The following is a 17,866-nucleotide window of genomic DNA, read 5'->3' as shown; positions in this document are numbered from 1 at the left end:
TGGTGAATATTATATATACTATGAGTTATTATATTCTGCACATGGGATAATCCGGAATGTGATGTAGTAAATGTCTATATTTGAGGATAACGGATTCCATGTCTTCATCTCAGGTAGACTCGGGGGTGACAGGGAGACTGCAGAGTGATGGGAAACGACACTGTGATGTATAAATGGGAGGCTGATATAATAGGTGGCAGGTAATCATTTGATTTGTTTGCTCGATGCAGAAGACGGGCCGGCTGCCAGCTCGGATCAGACAGACCTGGGTCATCGAGCAGTTACATCACAGCCCATTCTTTTCTCTGTTGATTCATGAGGCGCTCGCACTGCAAATCCAACACGTGTGGACATAGTAATGGCTCCAATAAATTAACTCCTTCCTTTCCAGATGCAGGGGAATATTGATGATTATTAATAATAATAAACTTTAGCAAAATTTAGCATTTCAGTATCGAATGCTATTAAATTATTCTTAAAGTATTCATAATGTTTAATATTTTTGTTAAATCTAAATAGGTACAAATTCTGTGCTAATGAACGCTATTATATATTTTTAAAGAAATATATTCGGAGCTCCATTTTTCTATTTCAGAGCTTGAGATGATAAAAATCTGGCTGCCTCCAGTCACCACTAAGGGGAGCTCATTAAATATAGATTTATATAGCTCCCATTGATCTCCATAGTAAAACAATATATAGAGAGCTCCCCCTAGTGGTGACTGCAGGCAGACAGAATTTTATGACTCTGAGAGGGGAAGCAGTGGATTTGGAAAAAAAACTTTTCTGTATTAATGTGTTTATTAATAACTACTGTGTGGACCCAGAGTCTTTCCTTCCGCCCCATGAATAGGAGGGGGGGCTAGCGGTTGGTTCCCATGTGAACAGCCCGTTTTTGATCGGCTGAGTGTCTCACTATAAATGACGTCACATCTCCTATGTGGCGACGTATTAATCCTCACCTCAATATTTCCACCGACAATATTTCCAGCTAAACTCCTTAAAAGGTGTTTTACAATTTTATGTAAATTAACCTGTTACTCACCACAGGTGTTCAGCACCACATTAACCTGTAAATGTACAGCGTGTGGTCACTCGCGCTATCGTAAATGTACGGCACAGGTTTAAAGCCCCTGTTCCTGCAATCTAGCAGGAACCAGTTCGGTTTTCAATGACTGCTGTGTAGTGAAGAGATAATGGCAATGTCCCCCGGCATGACAGGGCTGCTGCGTCTTAGCAAACCCATATCCGCTCTGCTGTCGCCCCAGTGGGCTGTTTTCCCTTGTAACTGGGACTCCAATGGATGGATGGACTGCATAATAATATTTTTTTTTTTTTAAAAAGAATATCATAAGGGGACAAATGTACAAAAAGAAGTAAAAAAAAAATAATTATATATATATTATTTAAAAATTAAGTGAAATATAAACAAAAACATGCCGATCCAAACTGTTGCCACCCCAATCACCCCGAGACTATACAGATTATATATCAAAAAGACCGAAAATAAATGGGTACTCTATTTTAGTGGCAATGTGCAAATATAAAACAAAAAACTATACATAAAAAAAAGTGTATCTTTTCATATTTGTTGCCGCTATTAAAGGTAAAAAAAAAAAAAGAAAATGCTGACGCAATATTGACGCTAATTTTATTTCGGTACGCCAAAACATACAAATATTTGGGGCCATCAAACCACCACGTGCGCAAAATTACTAAAAAGTTTCTGGTCGTTTTGGACGAAAACTCTCTGAAGGGGTTATGCTCATGAGTGGGAATATTTTACAGCTTTATTATTAGGGGTGGAAGAGCCCAAACCAATGATGGGTTGATAAAAGAATTGGAATATTTTTTTTTTTTTACCTAAGTGAATGCTAGCCTATAACTTCCAATAGTCCGACATCACACTGGTCCCATGGTTGCTGGACTATTGGAATTTTAGAGCGTGGTAAAAATATTATTTTTGGTCCACACAGAATTTTGTATTGTCATTGCAGCCTTTGAGCAACGTCCATGCATAGATCAACCTCCCGTTGGTCATTCATTGCAGGGATCATGTCCTCCTGGAGATCCACCCAGCGTCCTCCTATTAACACTCCGATCCGCTAACAACAAGCACCGTGGAAACCCATCACTAACACGCCAGTAATGGGACTGCTTGCAGATTATTGCTCCCTCCACTGCGTAATGGGAGGGGGGAGGGAATCATTACTTCTCCTTGTTTTTCCACATTATTGTACCTCACTGTATAGACCTTTAGTGATCGTGACAGGGTCAGCGGCCGTTGCCATGACAACAAACAAAAAATTCCTACCGAAGTCATTATTATCTGATTTCAATGTAAATCTCTGATCAACCTGTAGGTTATGAACGAGAATCCAGCCGGGGTCAATAAAAGGTTTTCCGGCGCGTTCAATCCACTGTACTGTCCTAGACGTTAATTCAATTGCTTCTCTTTCTCCTCTGTAGAAATCAGGACACTCCCGGAGGGTCTTCGGACGATTTACTCATGGTGCGTTGCTTAAACATCATCACATCGTGGCTTTCACCCCATCGTCTAGTCCCACAATCGTACAATTTCAGTTTATCGTGTTGGTTGAGTTGGTTCATGCAAAACAGGCATTAACTATAACATTCACAAATATATATATATAATATAGGGTTTCACCCATTATGTCAGATGAACGCTAGTTAAAGGGGTTTTCCTGGTCTTTTGATGTTGACCTATTCTTAGGATAGGTCATTAATATCAGATCGGTGGTAGTCTGATTCCCATTATCCCCACTGATCAGCTGATTGAAGGGTCACATCTCTCTGATCACTGCGCTCTTCATTTCTTTCCAGGCACAGCTCCGGACATTCGATAGTGGCTGTGCCTGGTACTGCAGCTCACTTTTATTTACTTGAACGGTAATGAGCTGCAGTACCAGGCGCAGCCAATATACCAAATGTATGGCGCTGTGTCTATCAAGCAATGAAGAAGCTGAAACGCTCACCAGAGTGCCATCGCCCCTTTAATCAGTTGATCGGTGGTCAATATCAAAGTCCCGGGAAACTCCTTTTTTAATGTTGGAAAATCTTGAATGCCAATAATCTCCAACCTGTGATTCCCCAGCTGTTGCAATATTACAACTCCCAGCATGCTCCGAGAGCTGTAGGCCACGCTATAGGTTGGAGAACACTGTATAACATTATGTATGAGTGATAGGGGCTTATTATCTCCCCCTATAAAGGGGTGCACAAACTTTTATGACTATACTGTCAGACATGTTTACTAATCTCCGGCTGCCACAAAACATACGACCTACTGAGCACCAAGAAATGAGAACTTTGGCCACAGATCAGGGTGCCGAAATGGAGATCCCACCTTTAGGTATCTTCCGAAGTGTTTATAGGACATAAGTGAGGATCCACAAGGTCCAAAAAATAGGTGGTTTCTGAATTGCCACCTCCATTATATTTAGGCAAAATACGATCTTTCAGCAATTCTGTAGTCCTTCACTTTATGATATAAGTGATTATCTCAAACCCACTTACATGCAACTGCTTCCTAATAATGACTTTTGGGATCCAACCCAAATTCTGTACCAGGGCAGAGTCCCAAGTTATATTTATGGTACTGCTGTCCCCTAATGTAGCAGAGCTGCTTACGAGCAACCCCTATGGCATTAACTCTGAAACCGACTATATAAAAATTCATCTATGCGTTTCAGCATGCAGTGTGTTTACTTAAAGGGGAACTCCTTCATGCATCATGTCGCAGAGACTATAAGTGGGGGTCAGGGAGCCTGGGCCATTCCATCAGAGCCGGCAATACAGAACTTTTGTAAATTCCTAGTGACAGGAGAAGTTCTGTACCGGGTCCCATTTGTCTCACAGCCCCCCATCCCTCTCCATTAATGGCAGGTCTTTTGAGCATATCCGATCCCTATGGATGAGGTCACGTATACAAAACAGCTCCTCGCTGCAGTCTTTTCCAAAATTATTGTTCCGGTACTGAATTTTAACGTAACCGGCCACATTTATTAAGCAGTTGACGCCAGGTTTTGGAGTAAACGGCACCACTAAAATATCGCAAGTAATTAAGTACAACATTTTGGCGGTATAATTAGCGACCCTTTCTCGGCGCTCCCAAAAGTTATGAGAACAGTAGGCTAGGTTTCTTAACTAGAATAAGTCAAAATGTTTCAAATCTACGTGTAAGACACGCCATAATGGCCCGACCATAATATAGTAACTATAAAGAAAAAACAATATATTTGTGAATGTTAAGATAATAATTTGCATTTAGATATCGTCTTTTTCATATTCAGGTCATCATTCAGAATATATTTTCTATTACATTTTTCATTAATTTTCTACTCCTTGTTCTCCTCAAATTGGGTTTGGGGACCGTTTCATACAAAATAAAAATTAATTAAAATATTGGCATCCAAAATAAGTCCGGGAATCACCATGGTAACCTCTGCCTGACGGAGTACAACGAGTCTCCTATCTTATCTTCATACTCTCATCAGAAATAACATGTTTGGGACATTATCCAAAATGGGAAATGATCTGGACGTTATCTATAGCTGCGCATACAGAATAGTCATCGGGGGTTAATGCGGGACATACAATATATAACACAAGCCCAGGAAAAATCATGGCTGACTCATTCATAGTATACGTCTGTAGTATAATCTGGTTGTCTGCTTTAGAAATCCCAATTTAAAAACCCTATGAGGGCATTCTGAGTTAATGGAGGGGGGGGGGGTGATTTCCAATTCAGTACCTCAATCAATTAGTGGAGAGCAGCTACTCCTCCCTGGAGGACCCAGCATGTACGTGCATTACACAGACAGCCCATTGATTTAAATGCGAACTGTGTAATACTCCATTACACCTGTGGCGGCGCTGCAGGGGAATTGGACACTTGCTCTCTACTACCCCCACAGATTACCGCAGATCACTGATGTTCCCAGTAGTGGGACATCCTGCCATTAGTTTACTTTTGGGGACCTTTGTTACAAAAAGGGACTGTCCAAAGCAGACCACACATATGCCACAGCACCGAACACATATTGTGTCATTCCCATCAGTCCATTTGTGCAGTGGCCTTACAATCTAATATAGTTATCTTTGATATACACACACTCTAAAGCAGACTGACATCCCAGTTTTAATAAACACTTGTATTTCCACTAATATAACAATTCTGGGGTATTTTTTTATGCTTCGTGTAGTGCCGTTCCTCTGTTATTCCTCTTAGAAATGTATGAATAAATTGACAGCCAGGTCTTACCAGTTAGGGGTGTGTCCCTACAGTCTGACAATGTCCAATCAGTGCTGACGGTGTAGGGACACTCCCCTTTGACAAGTGAATAATAACACCCCGTTTGGGAGCCAGATCCCAGGAGCATCATGCTACGCCTCTGCGAATGCCCATCTAGAATTTCCATGTGGCCTCTTTGGCGCCGTCACAGGCCACATATTCCAGCAATAATTATAGAAGGGTGCTCAGGTAGGGTTCAACTCTGTAGTATTTTGGAAGAAAACCTGGCACTCCAAAATTTCTTTGTTTTTGAAAAATAATTTTATTTGCAATCCACGGACTTAGACAATGTGACGTTTCGGTCAAAATAAAAAGACCTTTTTCAAACAGTCTGTAAAATTAATAAAGAAGTTTTTTCTATTGACAACCAATAACAATATTCATGTCATCACCATCAAAAATTGAAATTTTAGCTAATATGAAAATCATCATATCAATATAAACAAATGTTCTACATACTGCATTATATATGATCAAAAAATGAAACAAAACTACTCATATGTGTTAGATATTGCAAATCATATCTCATTATACATAGGAAACTAATATGAGCAACATACATTGGAAAAAGTTGTACACTGTAACAGAAAATACTTTTACTGCTGCATGGAAAAAATAGAATAAAAAAATATAAATAAAATATATATATATAAATAAAAAAATAAACATAGTTATACCTCAGTTTATTTTTTAATTTATATCTTTTTTATTCTATTTTCAATCCTTAGGCCCTGTTCACACAGAGTAGTTTGACAAGTTTTTTGTCGCGGAAACCGCTCCGCAAAACTTGTCAAAAACCGGCCGAAAATGCCTCCCATTGATTTCAATGGGAGGCGGAGGCGGTTTTCTCCCGCGAGTGATAAAACCGCCTCACGGGAGAAAGAAGGGACATGCCCTATCTTCGCGCGGTTACGCCTCTGATCTCGCATTGACATCAATGGGAGGCAGAGAAAGCGTATTTCACTGAGTTTTTTGCCCGTAGCACTCAATGGGCGTGAGCGAAAAACGCGGCAAATGGCGTGCAGGAAGGTTAAAATCTGCCTCAAAATCCCAAACGGAATTTTGAGGCAGAATTTTCCTCCTGCAAAAAACTCTGTGTGCATGTGAGGAGGAGGGTCTTTTTTTGCTCGCTGTAGGCGTCGGAATCCCCAATCCCTGGCCGGGGATTGGGGATTCGGATTGGGGATTCCGCTACAGGAGAAGTGAGTGACTACACTGTCCATATATGGACATTGAAGTCATTGACTTCTCCTGGAAGGGGGGAGGGCGGGGTGCAATCTACAGGGGACTGTGTGGCATTACATGCAGGCGGCTGGGTGGCATTACCTACAGGGGTCTGGGTGGTAGTACATACAGGGGGCTGGGTGGCATTACCTACCGGGGGCTGTGGCATTATCTACAGAGGGCTGTGTGTGGCAACAAATTTTAATGAAATTCATCCAATTTTAAAACGGACAGGGAAAAAAACAGATGCCAAAGGGGTCAAAAATCGGCCGTTAAAAACGGCAACACGGCCCTGAATGGATGCAAAACGGCCGGGATAAACGGACCAAAACGCCCGTTTTTCAAAAACAAAGAATTTTTGGAGTGACAGGTTTTCTTCCAAAATATTCCAGCAATAGACCCGTCATAGACCTCTGAGCAGTGTAGGTGACTTTTTGGAAGGTTTCGGGCTCGATACGTGATCTATGATCGTTTCCTGTACACTGTAACGCAATCATTGTATTATCATTCTGCACGTATGTTCCAAAAATGATTGATAATTCTGGGAACTTCACGTGTAGCTTTCCCCTGCAGTGCTGCTCAGTGTAGAGTTCAGACCCTCCTTATCTCTAATAGTTCTCAGAAAAGCCGATGTTCCAGGCACAAGAGGCTCCGTGTTCTTTATACTAATTTTCTGGATTCATTGAATCCTATTCGCAGCAGAAAAGCTATTTTATTTATTTTGTATCCAATGCTTCTTCTCTATCCAATTTACCAAAGCCAATTACAATCCCTTCTCTGTATTTGAAAGGCCAAGTACGAGAGAGGCAGCCCTTGTGGCTTCTATGGGGTCCCTACAGAGGGGACCCCCATCTCAGGGTGGCCCAATCTCCCTACCAATAGCCAGTATGAACCTGAGATATGCCCCCATTCTTAAGGAAGGAAGACCAGAGAGAACATGGATTGGAATATATTGTATGCCAGCACAAGGAGAGGGGTCTTTTATTTTTACCGCCCTCCTCCTCCCCCTTCATACCAACTTGTTAGCATAAATGAATCAACCTTTTATTGAAACGAAATTCATCTATTATATTGTAAGACTAAATAAAGATGCAGCTGCTGGAAGATGCCCATAATGTTCAATATGACTTGTAATAACATGCGCATGCTTTTAATTTTTTCATGTATTTTTTTTAAATGGGACAAATATTGTGATTTTGCAAAACTGTATCATTTGCTGGGGACCTCTAGAGGTCATCACTGGGAACTACAATGTGACGAACTCACAAAGCAATAAATTGCTTCTCACCTGGGTCCTGCTTACAGCAGTTGTGTTACAGCGGCCTCTAGTGTTGACAGGTGAAAGTGCAGCTTGCCTGAATGTCATTGCATGCTTGAACTACTTGGGCTATTACTAACAGTTTGTGATATATCTTTTTCCCTCGCTGCCCCTATGGAAGCGAAGTATTCCGCTCCTGCAGGAAACACAGCTATGGTAAGAAAGAAATACTCCCAACTCCGCATAATAATAACCATTACTCCATATGTCTTGTCTGTTGCAAATTATGAAATCCATTAGCAATTCTATATACAGTGATCTAGTGATATAGTTGCAGTCTTATCTGGGTTTTGAGCTCTGACCAGTAAAGGCTCACGCAGACGGCTGCATTGCTTCTAGGGGAGAATAGTCTGCCCCACAGACACCATAGAGAGAATATGGACCCATAGTGACTTTGTGGGATCTGTACGTGTGGCATCGCTGTGTGCATGGACAACACCACCAAGCCTCTTTTCCCTGCCCTCCGCTCCATGCTTCTTTGGCCTTGAGCTGGAGATCTGATTAATCTGAGACAGACTGGTTGCTAGGGATGTGGCATGCTTGACAACGCCATTGAAAATACTTTTTAGTTGCTAGGCAGTTTATCCCTAGTAACCACACTGTCAGACAAGATTTGTCACTGTGCTGGAAGCGAAGAAAAGGAAAATCGGCCGCCACATCATGTCAATCCTCATCTGCATTATTAATCAGATTTTTCCAAATATTAAAGACCACCGGAGAACCATTGTGAAATGTTAAGGTCGTGCGCATTATAACAATGACGGATATTTCGCGAACCTATAGATTTGTTTTTAAATGGAAAAATGTCACATAGAAGTTGCGCTGTGAGTTTTGGGTGTATTTTGTGAATAAATTGAACCAGCAAATAAAAATGTAAGCACTATATGCAAATGATCTGCTCTGTGGGTATGTGATATATAAGACGTGGAGCAGTGCAACACGATGGAGACACTTAACTGAAGAGAATGATGGAGGTGAGCGGTAAGAGAATACAAAGTGTCCTTTATCCATTACTGATTAGAATATTTATTCTTGACACAGACTCTGAGCCGGGAGAGGAGGACACAGGAGGACCCCAGCTGCAGCGCACAATACGAGCCCCAAATAACACACCCCTGGGAACACCCTCAGGTAAGACCTAAAATGCCAGCAGATCCTTCAAGATAAAATCCCATCTAATATCATTGAGAGGTGAGTTCTAGAGCTCTTACAGTTCTTATGCTTTTCATATTAACCTCCTTAAAGTAAATCTCCACTTTATAATATCCGGTCATTTTTAGGTCCATAATCCTGTGCTGATTTAATTTCTTAATATATCATTATAGCGAACTGAAACTTTATTTTTCTGATACAGAGATCTAAAACCCCTGCAAAGATCTAGATGAAAAATTTCTGCCTGCAGACACCACTAGGGGGAGCTCATGCTTTACTGCATACAGTTTTATTATTGTACTCCATGTGGGAAGGGAAGTTACAACTTCTTTGTGTACATCGCTGACTCTCAAATGCAGTTGTCACTTTTCTAGTCTATTCAGCCATTTCTCTATATACTAGCGGAACAACAGCAGAGACTTCGCAAATGCTGAAGGGTTGTATAACATATGGATTATATGGGCCCCTAGGTTACCGGGCCCTGTAATAGCCAATGGATATAAGTAATGCTGTAGACAGTCCATAGAGAGAGAGCTACATCCTATGAGTAAGGGCTCATGCATGTTACGACTCTGTACGTCTTCGAGTCGTACGAAGCTGCAATATTGCTTCCATAGGAGTTTATGGGGCCCTACTGTACCTCCGTATGCCTCTGCAAATAAAAAACGTTTTTGAAATCCTTATGAAATCAAAGTTATGAGCATTTTTCTAAATATGCTAATTTGTGTAAAGGATCTGCCAGGCACAGCGGGGTTAACTCCCAGAACTAATCAGTCAGCACCTGAGAATACATCCCTGAGACTGACTCCTGCTTCCACCATTCAGGCTGGCAGGCTTAGGAGTGGGAGAGCCTATCGTAACCTGGCCAGACTCAGCTAGCTCCCGCCCTCGGTCTATTTAAGCCTGCACTTCCTGTCCCTCGGTGCTTGTTATTGCTTTTGTTCCTTTCCTTGTGGTTCCTGGCCCAGCTACAGCTCCTGCTATTTTTGATCCTGCTCCATACCGACCCTGGCTTACCGACTACTCTTCTGCTTTTCGTTTTGTACCTCGCACACTCCTGGCTTGACTCGGCTCGTTCACCACTCTGGTTGCTCACGGTGTTGCCGTGGGCAACGGCCCCTTTTCCTTGCTTGTGTTCCTTGTATGTTTGTCGTGTTTGTCGTGCACTTACTGAGCGCAGGGACCGCCGCCCAGTTGTACCCCGTCGCCTAGGGCGGGTCGTTGCAAGTAGGCAGGGACAGAGTGGCGGGTAGATTAGGGCTCACTTGTCCGTCTCCCTACCCCCTGCCACGACAATTTGTCTCTAATAGCCAAATAGGAGGGGACTCTTTCTTTTCACTATGGGCGGTGTAATGTTTTCTGTACGACGCTGTCCAATCAGCATCATAGAGTTCTCCTCTTCCCAGCCCAGCAAACCAGTGTGATCATAAAGTATACAGCTTCCATTCGTGACTGTGTTTTCAACTGGTGACATCTCTGGTTGTTTCACAGCTGGTTTTAGATTAGAATCTCCTCTTTCATATGCCACCAGAAACGCTGTTCTAGGTGGTCCACAGCCAGAGATATGGCTATTTGAAGTGATCCCCCCCCTCCCTCCAGCCTCAGTCTCTCAGACGGTGTGAAGCAGCTTCATGCTGATTGGACGGCGTCAGAGGCTGTGAGGAGGCTCCGCCTCAGGAGAATCGCTGCTGTTACCTCCCACTTGTCTAGTATATGCTCATATGCAAATTTAGAAAAAAGCTCATAACTTTTAAAATAATAAATGTTTTGGGATACAATTTTCACTAGTATTACCAGTGTGACAGCGCCTATTAGATTAGCTGGGAGATTGGGCGTTACTAAACTAGTGACAGATCCTCTTTAAAGCACAATGCCGAACGTACCACAGATTTTATAAGGCAGCTGTGGCAATTCTGTCATTTTATTATGCCCTTTTTCTGTTTTTTTATGCTGTGATTTTTCACACAATTTTAGATCCCTAAATTAATCTAAACCCCAGAATTAATTCAGACGTTATACCCAACTCCTAAATAAATCCAGACAGCTTGACCACAAAATTAATTCAGACCCCAGTGCAGGGTGGGAGGGGTCTGCGCGCCCCCTGGTTTTGAGGCCCGGTCACAACTGTGACTTCTGCGACCCCTATAGCTACGCCACTGATCTTGACTACATAAACAGAATATTCTGGCAGCTGTGGAACGAAGCCTCCATCTCTGTACTGCATTGCAGTCACTGAATGTGTAATCCTCCCTTGTCCCCAGTGAGAGTTTAGTAAATATTATAAAAACGCTTCCAACCTTTAACAGACCACATTATGTACTTTCCAATAACAACCAGCAGAATTGTAACTGCAGCTCTGGAGTATAATACAGGCTGTAACTAAGGATAAGTAGTGTAATGTATGTACACAGTGACTCCACCAGCAGAATGGGGAGTGAAGCTCTGGAGTATAATACAGGATATAACTCAGGATCAGTACAGGATAAGTAATGTAATGTATGTACACAGTGACTTCACCAGCAGAATAGTGAGTGCAGCTCTGGAGTATAATACAGGATATAACTCAGGATCAGTACAGGATAAGTAATGTAATGTATGTACACAGTGACTCCACCAGCAGAATAGTGAGTGCAGCTCTGGAGTATAATACAGGATATAACTCAGGATCAGTACGGGATAAGTAATGTAATGTAATGTATGTACACAGTGACTCCACCAGCAGAATAGTGAGTGCAGCTCTGGAGTATAATACAGGATGTAACTCAGGATCAGTACAGAATAAGTAATGTAATGTATGTACACAGTGACTCCACCAGCAGAATAGTGGGTGCAGCTCTGGAGTATAATACAGGATGTAACTCAGGATCAGTACAGGATAAATAATGTAATGTATGTACACAGTGACTCCACCAGCAGAATAGTGAGTGCAGCTCTGGAGTATAGTACAGGATGTAACTCAGGATCAGTACAGGATAAATAATGTATGTACACAGTGACTCCACCAGCAGAATAGTGAGTGCAGCTCTGGAGTATAGTACAGGATGTAACTCAGGATCAGTACAGGATAAATAATGTAATGTATGTACACAGTGACTCCACCAGCAGAATAGTGGGTGCAGCTCTGGAGTATAGTACAGGATGTAACTCACTGATACATTGTAGCAAACTATCAGACAGAAAAGAGATTTGTGATGCTGATGTGTTTAGCTGACCTTGTCTATACTGAATACAACTGTAACAAACTATACACCTTTTTAGATTCATTGTCGGCAAGCAGAGCTTGATAATGGTGAGGAATTGAAACACAAAGTATATTAGAAATTTCTAGAACTTTTCTTTATATAATAATTTATTAAGATAATACTGGAGGACCCCGTTACTGAAATCTCATACACTCCTCCTTTTTCTTTCCTTTTTAGGGGACTCGGACACTTTGCTGGCTAGTTCCCTCCACACCACTCCCAGCACGCTGACTGGACTCTCACAGACGGACGAGTTCTCAGACTGGTCCGGCAGTCAACAGACGGTAGTAGAGAGGGACTCCAAGAACGCAAGGCAAGGATTCACTCAGGGGGCAGGGGCTCGACACCTGGGAGTAGAGCCCCTCATCCCGGCATCCAGCAACAACCTACCGGGCAGTGTCTGGGGGTCAGAGGTCAGCCTGTCAGGGTTCAGCGACCTGTATAGCAGCGCCTTCAGCCTCTACCGGGGCAGATCATGTGCCATTCGGGTGTAAGTAACTCCGCTTGCTCGACAAGAGCGTCATCACCCGCTGCATACCATCCTCCACTGAGCCTCATTTTCTTTTTGGATTTTTCCATCTTTAATTTTTTTTTTTTTAAATTGTGTCATTTTTCATTTTATTACCTTCATCTGAAGGACTTATGAGCCAGCAAGCTTAGTACATTTCATCCATCGCCGCAGTCATCAATCTTCTTATCTCGCCCTCTTCTTTTCTGTATGTATAATCCGTTCTTGTGAGCCGCCATCCTGAGGGACGGTACTTTTATAAGGTCATTCCCCATCAATTTCTCGTTTTCTTTGTTCTTGGACACCCGTAATTTACTTTGTGTACATGACATATGTAGCAGTAAACTGCAGCGAGGTCCCTGTAGAGTGCCGCCATAGATGCAGCGTTGCTTACTGATAAGAATCCCATGCTTTATGGGAGAGCGTGTATTTATCTTATCTATCACTTTCTACCCCATTGCCATGCACTACCTCCTCCCTTGTGTCTACAGATCTACAGCTCTGCTCATTCTAACCTGTATCATTCATGAATAGAATGCCAGGGCCACAGTGAAGACTGACACCCAGAGCAGTAGACATTTTTTGGACTTCCTATCCCATTAAAGAACATTTCTCCGCCCACCCCCCGAAATGGCTGATAACAGAGAGAAATTATATTTATTTTTATGAAGAGACACTAAGAATTTCTATTGCGTCTGTGTAATTCATTGATATATTTTTCCTTATAGTATTATAGTGCCATAAGAAAACCATTGGATGTTGACTAAGCTTGATGCGCTCGCCCTGAGCTTCTGTACAGTCTCCGTCATCTTTTGATTTATTTTGTACTCCCAGGCTGACCTGTTCCCCCTCGCACCTGCTGAGTTTTTTTGTTATTTTGTTCCTCTTCCACCTCTGCATTGTTCATCCTTTTTCATTTTCATGTTTTAATACCATATGAATAGTATATTCTGCCAATCAAGATTGTATGTATCCTAGAAGCAGTTACATAAGACCCTATGGGGCCCTTTAAGAGAGATGGGCCTTCTCCAATCTTCCCCTCTTTATGGCTGGTGTGAAACTATGCAGGGCTCCCCTCCCCCCGCCCGCACAAGGGGGCCTTACTTTTCTCCTTCGAAGCATGAGTGGGGGGGTAAACATTTTTAGGTATTGTGGAGCAAACCAGCACCGAGAGGAAGGCCTCAGGGCCCCAGTTATGGCCTCGTTGTACGCTCTTGATTATTTCTGGTCTGTATTACGTATGACCGTTTGAAATTCCAGACATAAATAAAAGTTGCATTAAATTTAAAGGGGAATTCCACTTTTAGCTATCCCCTGGCAGCCTTGGACCTCACTGATTCCAAGAACAAAAATGCCGGTACCAAAGAGGTTCGGGCACTTGCCAAGTGATGCAGCTCCCTAATTTGGGGTTAGTACATGAACCCGCCTAATTGGAGTTAAATCAAAGCTTACTAACCATGTCCTAGAAATAACTAAAGGTGGAATTTTTAAGAGTTGGGGTAAAAACTGGATGGAAGAGAAGCTCCCATTTAGAGCAAAATGAGATCATACTTAAAATGAGCAGATAAATGAATACTAATCAGTGCAAATATTTTAACAACTCCAGTAAAAAATATTGGTTGGACCGGGCCCCTTTATGGCCATTTTTAGTTTACATAATTTATTGCTGTACAATGTCTCTCATAAAGACAACCCTTCCCAGAATACAAGTCAAGAGGGCAAGCTCTGTGCAATCACTGATAAGGAAATGCTGAGATTTCGGCTCTGAAGCCACAGAATAGCGAGGGCATTTCTGGAGTATAATATAGGATGTAATTCAGGATCAGTATAGGATAAGTAATGTATGTACACAGTGACTCCACCAGCAGAATACTGAGTGCAGCTCTGGAGTATAATACAGGATATAACTCAGGATCAGTACAGGATAAGTAATGTAATGTATGTACAGTGACTCCACCAGCAGAATAGTGAGTGCAGCTCTGGAGTATAATACAGGATGTAACTCAGGATCAGTACAGGATAAGTAATGTAATGTATGTACACAGTGACTCCACCAGCAGAATAGTGAGTGCAGCTCTGGAGTATAATACAGGATGTAACTCAGGATCAGTACAGGATAAGTAATGTAATGTATGTACACAGTGACTCCACCAGCAGAATAGTGAGTGCAGCTCTGGAGTATACTACAGGATATAACTCAGGATCAGTACAGGATAAGTAATGTAATGTATGTACACAGTGACTCCACCAGCAGAATACACAGAGCAGCTCTGGAGTATAATACAGGATGTAACTCAGGATCAGTACTGGATAAGTAATGTAATGTATGTACACAGTGACTCCACCAGCAGAATAGTGAGTGCAGCTCTGGAGTATAATACAGGATGTAACTCAGGATCAGTACAGGATAAGTAATGTAATATATGTGCACAGTGACTCCACCAGCAGAATAATGATTGCAGCTCTGGAGTATAATACAGGATGTAACGCAGGATCAGTACAGGATAAGTAATGCAATGTATGTACACAGTGACTCCACCAGCAGAATAGTGAGTGCAGCTCTGGAGTATAATACAGAATGTAACACAGGATCAGTACAGGATAAGTAAGGGTCCTCTTACACGGCCCGACGTGAGCTGTGTAAACGAGCGCCAATCAACGAGACAGCTGGTTGATCGGCACTCATTTGCTCCTTTCACAAGGAGCTATGTATTGGGACGAGCGCTCGTTATTACTTTTTTGTAGATTTATTCCATACGTAATATGTAAATAGGTGATCAAAGATCAATTTACACTTTAAATGGGTTGTCTCACAAAGACAACCCCTTTCTATTTGCCCTATTGGGACATAGGGACATAATAGAAGGGGTCCACCACTTGAGATCCTCTTTATGAGCCAGAGCAGACAGCCACGCTTAAAGATAGTTTCTTTATCTGGGGGACCTGTCCATCCATGTAATACATAAACGGGAAATGTTTGTCCAGACGCGACTTTCTCCAGAAAACAACCGGGGGTTTCTGAAGCTAGATCTGCTGCAATCAGATGATCGCCGGACCAGGTTCTATTTTAATAGTCGTTGTCTTCATGACGACCCCTATAAAAGCTAAGCTAAACATGTCTTTTTTTTTTTGTTATTTGGTCACACTATTGAAATCCACTAGGCTTAGCACTATGTAAACTTAAAGTCTATGGATTATCCATCCTTGGATCATGATTGTAGGTCTCTCTAGAGTGCACTAATTGGGGGGATTACACAGCCAGTTAAAAGAGCCACAAATCCCAGCCAGTTATTATTGGTGCCCCAACACTGAAATCCTCTCACCTCACATTTTATTTTCCTTTGCAGCTTTTTACCAGAAGGTGGGTTACGCCGAGGCAGCATCAATGGTGCCATCCCAGATTCCCCTCGGCCTCTTCAGAATCCAAGACCTCCCGTTCTACCTCCTCCTTCTCCCCGCCTTGGGCAACGGCCTGCTGCCAATCCTATGCCTAGTGGTCGTGGTCCATCAATGCCACTTACACCCCGAAAGAAAACCCTTATGCCTTCCCAATTCCAGGACACAGTGGTTGAAGAGTTTGAGGAGAAGGTTAAGAGGCCAAAGTCCTCAGCTGGCTCTCAGGTCAGTGGCCAGGAGTCTCGCCCTGTAACACCTTTGAGTGAATCATCAGGACGAGTGTCCATCCTACGTGCATCTCCAAAGTTGGTCCGCTCAGGCTCAAAGATTTTTGAAAAATTGCGCTGTCTTGAAGAGAGAAGAAAAAGCCTGGATCAGACAGATAGCCCTTTTCCTGTACAATCATGGCTACCACTTCGTAAGACGAGGTCCTTTGACCAGCCTGGGGAAGATGGGCTGGCTGGTGGTTTAGAGTCCTCATCTGAGGAGCTAAGGGATGACCTAAGAGATGGAGTGAGATCAGAAGTAGGTGGATATACCTTGAGATATCCTTCACTGAGGTACAAGACTACTTCACTGGATGATAGAGGAGCCTTCTCTGGCCGCGTAAGTGACGTTGAGGCACGATTTTCCCAAGAGCTTTCCCGCATTAAAAGAACTGTTTCCCAGCAACAACTAATCCGTTCATCCCAAGATCTATCTCGTAGATCACCTTCTCCTCAAAGAACCCCAAGTAGCCAACCTGCTCCTTTGGATCTTGCTCCAACACAAGTGCTAAGAGACTCTAAGGCACCAGAAATTCAGGAACAAAAGCCAGCAAATACAGCCACTGCCCGAAAACCTCTAGTGAGGAGCTGTGCCACTGCCAACCAAATGCCACAAGATAAGGAACCTCATGGTGGATTCAAAGGACAAACCGCTGCTGTATCAGAGAAATCCTCAAATGGTTCAATCATCCACCATCAAGTAGTTAAGCAATCAGATATTCGACTAACATCCCACCCACCACCTAAAGTTAGCGTCAATGCGCCAAAACCTATCATCCCTAAGGCACTAACTCCTAAACAGGAGGTCGCAGATTCTCACGTAAAGAGGATTCCTGATCATGGAAGTGAGCCACCACCAACCAGCACCCATGCCCCACCAGCACTGGAAATAGCACAGAGAGGGATAGGGCGGGAAAAGGGAACTATGGGTGGAGAAACGAGAGGAGAAACCAGATACCTCCCATGGGCTACACCAGCAGGTCCTACCCACAGAAGTCAAGGGCCACCAGGGAAGGGTGGAGGGCAAGTCAAAAAGCGCAGTGAAACAAATACCAGTGGAAAGACCAACAAAACCACCAAAAGCAAAGGGAAGAGCCGGCGGCACAGAGTCATGTCGCCAGAACTAGGTATGCTATAATATGAATGGACATATGTGCTTTGTGTGTGCTACTGTAAAAGCAACATGACAACCAGTGCGGCCACCATTACAGCCTCCACAGTAGTATTTGCCACATAAATGAATGGCATATGTGCTCAGTTATGCATTAATATACCCCCTACTTCTCTATTGCTGTATAATTTAAGCAGATTATTTATTAGCTTTATATAAGTGGTATTTTTATTTTATTTTGGAGCATAGTCTGTGAACCCCCTCTGCTTCTGTCATTGGTGTGATCCTGCTTATCTTGTTTCCAGCAGCACAATAGACATTCATTCGACAAAAGA

At 42.7% G+C, this 17,866-nt stretch overlaps 1 protein-coding gene across 2 annotated transcripts in view; it reads left to right on the top strand.

Moving 5' to 3' along the window:
* Window positions 1-17,866, top strand: part of SPEG (striated muscle enriched protein kinase) — a 151,977-nt gene that overhangs the window by 29,334 nt on the left and 104,777 nt on the right. For both annotated transcript variants that reach the window (XM_075829143.1, XM_075829144.1), the window contains exons 2-6: window positions 2,470-2,512; window positions 7,983-8,012; window positions 8,898-8,987; window positions 12,428-12,740; window positions 16,106-17,547. In XM_075829143.1, the coding sequence (XP_075685258.1) occupies window positions 2,470-2,512; window positions 7,983-8,012; window positions 8,898-8,987; window positions 12,428-12,740; window positions 16,106-17,547 (1,918 nt within the window). The remainder of the gene's footprint in view (window positions 1-2,469; window positions 2,513-7,982; window positions 8,013-8,897; window positions 8,988-12,427; window positions 12,741-16,105; window positions 17,548-17,866) is intronic.

The sequence above is a fragment of the Rhinoderma darwinii genome, chromosome 6, assembly GCF_050947455.1.
Source record: "Rhinoderma darwinii isolate aRhiDar2 chromosome 6, aRhiDar2.hap1, whole genome shotgun sequence".
NCBI lineage: Eukaryota > Metazoa > Chordata > Amphibia > Anura > Rhinodermatidae > Rhinoderma > Rhinoderma darwinii.
This window is presented reverse-complemented; position numbering and strand designations above follow the sequence as displayed.